Source organism: Silurus meridionalis, chromosome 20 (assembly GCF_014805685.1).
Source record: "Silurus meridionalis isolate SWU-2019-XX chromosome 20, ASM1480568v1, whole genome shotgun sequence".
NCBI classification, from domain to species: Eukaryota; Metazoa; Chordata; class Actinopteri; order Siluriformes; family Siluridae; genus Silurus; species Silurus meridionalis.
Window position 1 is genome coordinate 8704823 of NC_060903.1, and position 10893 is coordinate 8715715.

Below are 10893 nucleotides of genomic sequence, written 5' to 3' on the forward strand. Positions count from 1 at the left end.
ACCCATATGAATATGCAAAAGCTGTTAAAATGTTAAACAAATTTGCCCTGGGTGAGCATTTGAAGTGGCAGCTTGTTGTAAGTCTAAATAACATGCATTGAATTAGGTTTATTTTACTGAATGAAGCATAAAATACACAGAGAGCATTTTTAATGTAACTCTTTAGGGATTCCTCAAATATTTGAGAGATGGAAAGAAAACAAAACAATGTTTTGTTGTTGTTCATCAGACCATTTTCTCTGTTTGTAACCCATTAACCTCAAGGATTGACTCATGTATCATGAGATGTTTTTCTTAGCACAGTTGTACAGAGTCACTATTTAAAAATACTGTGGACTTTCTGACAGCTTGAACCATTCTGGCCAATTCTGCTCTACCGCCTCTCATCAGCAAAGCATTTTTGAATACCAAACCACTTTGCAGTGGACATTTTTTTTTTTTGTTGTTTGTTTGTTTTTTAATCATAAAAATCTTAGATGAGTAGCAGTATTCAAACCTGATCATCTCGCACCAACAAGCTTATATGGTTCTTCATTCTGATGTTGGATGTGAACATTGATTAAAGCTCTTGACCTGTTTCTGCATAATATTATGCACTAAACTGCTGCCATGTGAATGGCTGATTGCACAAATAAACAAGTGTACAATGTATGAAATCAGCAGGAAATGAAAAACAACATCATATATACAGTATAAAGCCAGTGTTACTGTAATAATATGAATGCATATAAATACTTATATATAATCAAATACAAACAGACCCTGCATTAACATAGATGTCTCGCATTTGTTTTCTGACAGAGACTTGTTGAGGATAGGTGTGACTCTGTCCGGCCACCAGAAGAAGATCCTGAGCAACGTGCAGACCATGCAGATGAGCCAGTGCCAGTCTCCAACAGCTCTGGCATGACTACAGCAGGCGCCAGTCGACGGGCCAGGCATCCTGCTCAGTGTGCAGGAGCGGGTGAGCACTGGCACGTCGGAGCGCGCCAGGGTCGAGACGATCATCCTGATCTGATAAAGAGACATGCTGTGTGCTGATACACACTCCAGATCAGTGTGTCTGTAAAGAGAAAAACAAAACAGGGATACCTGTCTGTCTGTCCATCTGTCTGTCTCTGGCTGTACATAAAGAAATCCCATTCAGCCATTATTATAAAAGCAGAAACACTCCATCCGTTTCAAATACAAAGGACATTTTTATACAGTTTTTCCTTTCTTTTCCTTTAGTTTCCCTCACGGATCATCAGGCTGATTTTTTTCTTTTTCTCAAAGATTTTTAATCTGTGGGCTCAACTGAGGATCTACTACAAAGAAAAAAATATACTTCCTTTTTTCGGTTGCTGTTATATATTTCTTTTCTTTTTTATTGAAACAAAATACAGCTATACCTCGTAGTCCTCTGCTTCCCAGCATCACTACCTGACAGCTGGCTTTGCCAAAGGACGTCTCGAACGGCCTGTGTGTGTGTGTATATCTTTAAAATAAATAGGAATATATCTCTGGAGTAAACCTTCATATTGAAGGTGCTTTGCAACAGATACATATGTGTATTATTTTCTCCTGCTTGTGTTTTTGGGCACAGTGTGCATTGCCTGGATAAATCCGGACTCATGGTAGACTCCCAGGAAAATGGAATTTAAATGTAATAAACCTGGGGAAATGAAACGGAGCCCAAAAGGACGATCTTCGAAGATTTGTGGCTGTCGCCGAGCCGAACACAGTAGAAATTGTGATTTAATTGTGTATAAACAAGTTGTAGGGTAAAGCATATGAAATATTCAGGCTACCAGACTGGACGCTGTATATTGTAGAAGTTTCCATGCTAAATAACACTTAACTGTACAGTTTTTTCTGTCCTTCTTCTTCTTCTTCTTCTTCTTCTTCTTCTTCCTCTTCCTACTTCTTTGTTTTTTCTTATTTTCTTTATAAGCTTTTCTGGGTTTCTCTTGTTTGTTTTTGTTGAAGTGGTCTAAGGACAGCAGTGTGTGTGTGTGTGTGTGTGTGTGTGTGTGTGTGTGTGTGTGTGTGTGTGTGTGTGTGTGTGTGTGTGCGTAGGGTTGTGGGTGTGGATGGATAGGTGGGTGTGTGTGAGTGTGTGTGTGAGCGCGCTTGCTACCTAAACTCTCTGGTACGTCCATGTTAGTGTAATTGCACTGTTAAATATGCTGTACTGCTGTTCGTCTTCAAAACAGGGTCTTCAAAAGTCGCTAATCAAAGTGTTTACATGTACAATGAACTGATCAGCATATAGTCTGCTAGTGCTAAGATGATCAGAGTCTCTCTCGCTCTCTCTCTCTCTCTCTGTCACACACACACACACACACACACACACACAGACACACACACACACACACACACACACACACACACATATACACTCAAACAGACGGTTAATGTGTAGGGCATGAAATACCATATGTGTTTAGGTAGCATTGATGAACCTAGTGCACAAGATCTCTGACATCAGTCTGGTGCAAAGAGTGACTGGTCATCTGTGGCAAGGCTGTACATCTGCAAAACCTTTGCTAACAGATGCTCAGTGCACCATCAATGGACACATTCTCCTAAAGTGATAATTGAGAACACACACACACACACACACACACACACACACACACACACACATACTTTGTGCTTTCTCTTCTGTGGTTGCCACGGTTAGCCATATAAAAGTAGCAAGATCTTGTATACCCATTAATGGGGGTATGGGGAGGATTGTCACATTCTGCAGGCTTAAGATGCTGAAGGCAGCATTATCCTAGTTTAGAAGTTAATGAGCAAACGATTCAGGGTGCGAGTGTGTTTGCTGAAAGCAAATGCTTTCCCTCTTTTCCTCCCATTGTCTCTACACTTATTTTAGGCCTCCCTCTATTTTCTTCTTCCCGTGAACAATATTAGCAGCAGTGAGGGTTATGAAAACACAAAGAGAGCTTTTATAGTTCTGTGTCTAAGCAATCAGTGCATGTGTATTTAGAGATCACCTTTCCTTTATTTTCTTTTTCCTCTTTCATTTTCAGTGCAGTAAAGCAGAGCAGGAATGCATTTGCAGCTGAGATGTTAGACAAGGATGGGACATTGTTGCCTGTCTGGTGAGCAGGGACTTGCAATATGCTGCTGTGAGAGAGGGAGAGAATAATTAGTGGATGAATAAAAGGATGGATGGGTGGATGGATGGCTGGATGAATGGATGGATGGATGAATGGATAATTTCATAAAAGGCTGTATGTATAAATGAGGGTGCAGGTGTAAGTTAGGGTGGAAATAATATGTGGATATGTGGTGAATGAAGAAAGATAGATGGCACACCATATAGCCAAATATTTGACTATATCTGACCATCACACTCATGTTGTAGACCTTTGTTACACTGTTGTTACAAACTTGGCAAAAATCATTGAAAGGGAAGTGGGGAAAGGATGCAAATGGATGCATAAATGGACCAATGTTTTGATGGCTGTATAAATAGTGCAGGAACAGAATCATCAATAACAGTCAGGTGGTAATCTAAAAAGCAATCAGTGATATTTTGTTATGTAAATGTTAAGAGGCATTCTGGCTTAAATACATAGGAATACAGGGGAAATTGCAAAAGTTAAAAATGAAAGAGATATGAGATATGATTTAGATTTTTGCCAGAATGTCCCTTTAGGTCTGTTTTTACAATTCATAGACATAAAATAGTTTTTTTGTTGTTGTTTTTTTTTTTGTTGTTTTTGCTAATATCATATTTAATTCCAATCTTTTTCCCTTTATTCTACCAAAGAAGAAACACAAAATGAAAAAAAAGTTGGCAATGCTGAATTTCTCCTCGGGGAGATTTATCCTCATGTCCTGCCAATGGATTCATGTCCAAGCGAACGTGGATGTGTGTTACACTAGGATTTTCTGCTTTTATTCTAAAGTTATCACTCTTAGCTTGAAATGTGCACACACACACACACACACACACACACACACACACACACACACACACACACACACACAATAACTTTTGTGCAGTTTTGGCAGAATTATACCAGTGCTTTCTTTTTCAGTGTGCCAACAGCAGAGCAAGGCATGTCACGTCTGTGTTCACGTGCACAGCTTACACACATGGGCACATACAGGAGAATAGAATTTAATGTCTGGGTGTGAGGCTGTGTGTGCGCCTATGTGTGTAGGTGTGTGTGCAGGTGTGTGTGCATGAGATTGAAACAGAGGACAGAGTGTCCTGGTGCACCTATACTGTAAGAAAGTAAAAGAAAAATACAAGTGTGTGTGTGAGAGAAAGAGACAGAGAGAGAGAGAGAGAGAGAGTGCGAGAGAGAGAGCGGGAGAGAGAGGGAGGACGTGGACACTAGAAGCATGGCATGGACACTTGTTCCCACGTTTATGTATATATAGATTTAAGGGAAATGCTCCTCATTTCCTGCTTTGTGTCTCTGTATATTTAAAACCTGTTTATTGTAATGAGTATGTCAGAGTTTGTAACTGTAACTTTCTGAGAAATATTGTACTAAAAACGCACTCAATAAAGATCTTGGTAGTCCAGAACTCACACTGTGAATGTGTTATGTTCATGGTTTCTATTTAAAAGGAACAATGTTTCTTTATCTTGTTGTATATTTATTTCAGGAGGCAAGAGGTGAATGAGCTTTGAGAATGAAACCAATTTGTCATTGTGTCAAATAAAAAAAAGGGGTTGTGTGGGATAGTGTGTATCTCAGCAGTAGGTAGTGTATGTGTTGATAAATGAATTGCAGAATCAGAGAGAGAGAGAGAGAGAGAGAGAGATATTAGCTGTGTCAAATACCACATACTCAATAGAGCAGGGTAATAATAGGAATTGACCCTGATATCAGAATTTTATTTATTTAATCAACAGTTATTTTGGAAAGTATATTTTGCTGTGAAATGCCATCACGGGTAACCCACTCCCGGATATTGCGTTGGTCCCTCTTTTGCTGTCAAAACTGTCCTGAACCACACACACATGAGCATTTACATAATTAACTTCTTCAGGAATTTGAGTTACAGGAGCTCGTTTGTTAGATCGGACCACTCGGGCCAACGTTTGCTCCTCACGTGCATCAGTAAGCCTTGGCTGCCCATGACCCTGTCGCCGGTTCACCACTGTTCCTTCCTTGGACCACTTTTGAGAGATCTTGTGGGTTGCAGACTGGAAACATCCCACAAAAGCTGCAGTTTTGGAGATGCTCTGACCCAGTCATCTATTCTATCACAATATGGTCCTTGACAAACTTATATAAATCCTTATGCTTGCCCATTTTTCCTGCTTCTGACATATCAGATTTGAGGACAAATTGTTCACTTGCTGCCTAATATATACCACCCACTAACAGGTGCCATGATGAAGAGATAATCAAGTCACTGGTCATAATGTTATGTCCGGTCGAAGTAATATCTATACTGGGATGGAAAATGTCTGGCTTAGTCATTTTGGGTGACTTGAGAAGTTTTCAATGATTGGATTTCAGGTTAATAATCTTACGCCACAAAATGCTCTCCAGATTCTACCTCAATTGTAAGACACTTATGACGAGAACGTCTAAATACTGCTATTTTGTCTTTATGTTTCTGAAATCACAAACCCAAGGAATATTTGTTTATTTTTATTACTTTTTTTATTTCCCCTTCCATTTCGGTCACTGAAAATGACCTAGAGTTCCCCTACTGTGTGACAGCTATCAACCAGGAAAGGCAAAGTTAATATAAGAGTGCAGCATTGCCAGTGTAACAGATCAGACTCAAATAGAGAGTGAGGATCCATGTTCACAAGAGGTTTATTGCAGAAGAAGGCAGTCTCAGTTCAATATCAAAATAGGAAATTCTCAATGCCAAAGAACAAACAAGTAGACTAAATCTGAGCAGACACTGAAAAGGGCTCATAACCTTCTCAGGGCAGATATTGGCAAGGCTGTTCACAAACAGTTCATACTAAAAAATAAAGTGTTCATACAGTACAAAAACCACCATGTTCCAGGGGTGCAAAAGTAAGTTTTAACATGGCCTTACTTTAAAATGTAATACACCTACAGTACATAACATTTGCACCTACCATCTGCTTTACTCCCACAATCCTGCGGACATAATGTTCAGTAATTTCAGTAAAAAATAAAAAAAATTGCACAAGCTGGTCCAAAAACATTTGTCTGTATGTCAGGAATTAATTAAATCAAATTGAGATGTGTTTGACATATTTGTGATTAGTTATGTGGATCAATGAGTAAAAATAATGCGTCTTACTCAATGTAGTCAGTGTACAATGTTCTAACTGAACCATCTGCTGCTCTTTTGATCCATTTGCTGATTTTTTTTCCCGTTCTTTTAATGTACTTTCAAGAAACAAAAAAAGCTGCACAACCTTATGCCAGACAAGCAAAGAACATATAAAGTATATAAATATTCTACAATAAATATTTCTACAATAATCAACACATCTCACATTAATTGAAGAAAATGTAAGCTTTATCTTAACAATCACATTCTTCATTTCCTTAAAAGCATCACACTTGTCATTTTGCATATACAGTGGAACCCGGTTATGTCGATGTCCTAGGGGGTCGCCAAAAAGCATCGAGATAACCGATGATCGAGATAAACGAAAATCAAAATGGCGGCAATATATTAACGTGCTTGAAATTTCTTTATGTACATGATGTGCGTTAATAAATGAGAATGTGCATGCACGTGTTTTTCAAGGTTTTTTTTACACAACAGCGTTGCCGCAATTTGTTTGATGAAGGCATGCTATAAAAATACATACAATACATGTTTATCTGTCAGGAATCCACCTGCCACGCCCCCTTCGGCCCCCTTCAGCGTGTCAGGTGCTTTCTCGGCCGCTTTCTCTGAAGCTCCCGGCTTCAATCGCGCACATATGGTGCTCGTTTAGCATCATCACCAGCTCCTATTTAAACTTCCACACCGGCACTCTCTCAACGGCTGCTCTTTTCTTCCAAAGCGCAACGCGGATTCTCCCCGATCCTGCTGGTGTTCATTTTATGCTTTTGCTGCTCATCCCATGTTCCGCGCCGCCAAGCGCAGATTTCGCCTCCCGTTCATCGCATAACATTTAACAACAAAAGGCATATGTGCACTAACTAACAGCAGAGATTCACCAGTATACAATACAACACCTGTAGCAGCTGTAAGCCTTGATTTTTCCGCCACTTCCGTGAGTTCTTCTGCGGCTGCACCGAGATAACCGACGTTAAATGGCAAATTTTTCCCCCCTTGTGCTCGAGATATCAGGGTTCGGCAACATAAAAGAATCGACATAACCGATAAAAAATGCTAAGACAAAGCGAGAATTTGGCGGTTCCACTTCAAAAACGTCGACTTAATAGGGTTGTCGAGATAAGCGGGTTCCACTGTATATTCAAATAAACTTTCTTTCGGCTTCGCCCATTAGGGGTCGCCACAGTGGACCATCCGCATGTTTGATTTGGCACATATTTTTATGCTGGATGCCCTTCCTAATGCAACCCTCCCCATTTATCTGGGCTTGGGACCGGCACTAAGAGTGGCTGGGGTTGGATCGAACCCGGGGCGCAGCGGTGAGAGCACAGCATCCTAACCACTAGACCACCAGGGAACCTTCGTTTATCTGTATATATATATATATATATATATATATATATATATATATATATATATATATATATATATATATATATATATATATATATATAAATCCTCTTTTTGTGCAAAGCAGCACGTTGTCACTGAACAATGAGCATTGTCATTGTATAGAGGTTGCTTTCAAAGTGCATTATAAAGTAATAACAGTACAGCATGATCTTAAATCAGGAGATTATGGCTCAGTGGAAAAATGTAAGAGCCTTTTATCTGTATGTGCATAGAGTGTAGCTGTTCCAACATCACTGCGTGCTTTTGAATCTATTAATCTATTTTTTTTTTTATTTGGAACAAAGTGAAATTAATAGCTTGCTTTTGTTTTGTTTGGTTTAATTTCCTTGCAGATGGCATGAATTTAAAAGAAAAAAAAAAAAAACCACCTTGAACACAGAGAACAAAGAGCCAGCATTAAATCAATAATTATAGAATTATATATACAATTATTTTATAATGTTTTTGCATATGTCCACGTTTTTTTTTCTCACAGCTCCATCCATTGAATTATTTTGGATTAGTGTATGCTTTTTATATCAGCTCACATAAATAAATAAAAAATGCTGACTGCAACCCGAAAATACATGACGATGTTAGGTTCATTTCCTGTATTTTGGCTGATTTAGAGTCAGATAACTTTCACACTGTAATCAATTCACATTAGACTTAGAGAGACTGAGTCAGTTTTGCTCAGACATTTTATTTATAGTTTGTGCAAATGCTGTGTTTCACAGATACCTAAATGAACCAAGCTGAGGTAAAATAAATAAATAAATAAAACACCCCAGGGTTCGATTAAAAAAAAGACCAAATTTTGCATATGCATGTGAAAGCAGGGTCAATCATTATGTGAGGGAAAAAAAGTGTCTTAAAAAATTCTCCTTCACACTCCTACTGCATTCTCAGGGCATCCATTGTGGGCATGCATAACTTTCATTCTTCTTCTACTGTTTCTTCTTTAATTCTATTATCCGGAACCATGGCCGTTTTTATGCATCGTGACAGGTCATTTTTCACGCCAGCATTGCTAATGGGAGAAATCAATGCCAGGTCACGAAAATGCCATAATCTTACCCCCGCTATTGCACTAATTGTCAATTATGCATGTTTAATGGCTATTTATTGGGGTAATTCAGCACATGGCTGGTGCTGCAAAACTCTCTGCTTTAATTGATGTGTTATCTTAAGGGATATAATTAAACTGAACAGAGTACATCCTCACGGGTCTGGCAGGAAATGTATAAAAAGGCTTCCAGAACAGTTCAAATGGATAAATGTCCTTAAAGCACAAGTGCATCTTGCCATGTTTCAAACGCTTTTCATTTTTCCTGAATTTAGCTGAGAAAAATTGGAGTCTTTATTTGGCAGAAAAATACCTGAAGTTGTAAATGGTGTGAGGCGATCATTCTCTCTCTCTCTCTCTCTCTCTCTCTCTCTCTCTCTCTCTCTCTCTCTTTTCCATCTTTCTACTCTGTCTGCTCTCTTTATAAATATTCACCAAGCAATCACCTGCTGAAGAAGATTGCTTCTCAGCATGCCGCCCCCAGAGAGGGAATGAGGTGGGAAAAGAGAGAGAGAGAGAGAGAGAGAGAAACAAGGGAAAGAATGCAGTCGACAATATATTTCCTGCCGTACAGCCAAACCAGAATGATGCATAAACTACAGAAATGCAGACAGTTGGAGATGGATAGAGAGAAAATAAAAGAGAAATTGACTTGTCCAATGTTGTATTATTTAGCAATTCAGAACATGTGTCCAAGCACATGAGTCCTTATCTACTCAGTGCTCTTGGGCTAAAGTAAATACGGTGCTCTGCTCAATATCTCTGCAGTCAAATTCTGATCAAGCTGTTTTAGTTTCTCTGCTATTTTGGTGTAAACTTGTCTTTTCGTTCCCCCCGCTCTGTCAATAGCCAGTCATAGAGCACCCTATCGCACTGGCTTCCAAAATCAATTCAATTCTTATTCAGTGGGTGATTGCTGTTAGGGATTTAGAAGCCCTGGCAAAAGCACTGTGAAATGGGCACAGTTTGACACTTAACACTGGAGGAATTTTTTCTCAGTTAAGGAATTTGACGAGTTGAATTGAGTGATATATGAGATCATACAAATTAATAATATATGGAAAGCATGTCAACTAGTCATGATGTCAACTAGGGCTGAAACAATTCCTCGAGTCACTTGAATAATTCAAATACAAAAATCAAGTCAAATAATTTGCCTAGTTGCTTCATTTAGTCCATTTAAGTACACACAAAGCATTGCATTTCCCCACAGACCATTATACTGTCACACCACCCGCTAAACTCTGGAGTGCTCTGGACAGGTAAACACAGAAGACGATGCATAAAAATAGAGAAACGGGAAGAAAACAGGAGCGAGGAGAATATTCATATGGTTCTACCACGTATAAAAAAGTTCGCCTAATTCCAACATTTTTATCACCATTCCGCCTTTTTTTTTGTCAATCGGGCAGCGTCACCCATAGTGCCAGAAAACTTTACACAATAAAAATTAAATGAGCTACAATCAGTAGAATCGCATTGTCAAACTAAGCCTCCGATCCCTTGATAGAACTCTGTCTAACAATCAGCACTGGTGGACACGAAACAAGACAGATGAAGCAGAGGAGGCATTGTTCATACACCAACAGCTCCAAACTTCAGGCTGGCAACATGGTTAAAGGTTGGAAGTTTACAAGAAATAAAGTCTTAATTGCGAGAAAAAAGTTAGAATTACAGGAAACAAACTTGGAATTGCCAGAGAAAAAAAAGGAAAGTGACAAAGTTTTAAAAATTTGGGATCATTTCAAATTACCACATATCGAAATCACTGTACAGTGCGTTTACATTTTTTATAGTAATCTGAAATTTTATATTTGTCCTAATGAATTGTTGTTTATATATTTGCATTTGCATTTTGATGAAATATGGCAAACTAATGCTAATGATATTTTTGTATGCAATTTTAGCAATAAAATGTAAATTCTTTACACATTACAAGTAAACAAGAATAAAACACATTACTTGAGAGACCAATCTTAACCCAGCAATTAGGGTTGCACAAGCCAGTGCACTCTTAGTGCCAGTCCCAAGCCTGGATAAATGGGAAGGGTTGCATTAGGAGGGCATCCAGAGTAAAACCATGTGTCAAATCAAACATGCTGATCATGAATCACATTTTCATATCGGATTGGTCGAGGCCCGGGTTACCAATGACCATCACAGATATTGTTAGCCAAAGGGTACCGGTGGAA

At 38.8% G+C, this 10893-nt stretch overlaps 1 protein-coding gene across 1 annotated transcript in view; it reads left to right on the forward strand.

The window, feature by feature from the left end:
* Window positions 1–1397, forward strand: part of LOC124402813 (ephrin type-B receptor 1-B) — a 320170-nt gene extending 318773 nt beyond the window's left edge. Inside the window, exon 16 of the mRNA XM_046876081.1 lies at window positions 802–1397. Coding sequence (XP_046732037.1) covers window positions 802–910 — 109 coding nt within the window. The 3' untranslated portion in view covers window positions 911–1397. The remainder of the gene's footprint in view (window positions 1–801) is intronic.
* Window positions 1398–10893: the final 9496 nt, after the last annotated feature.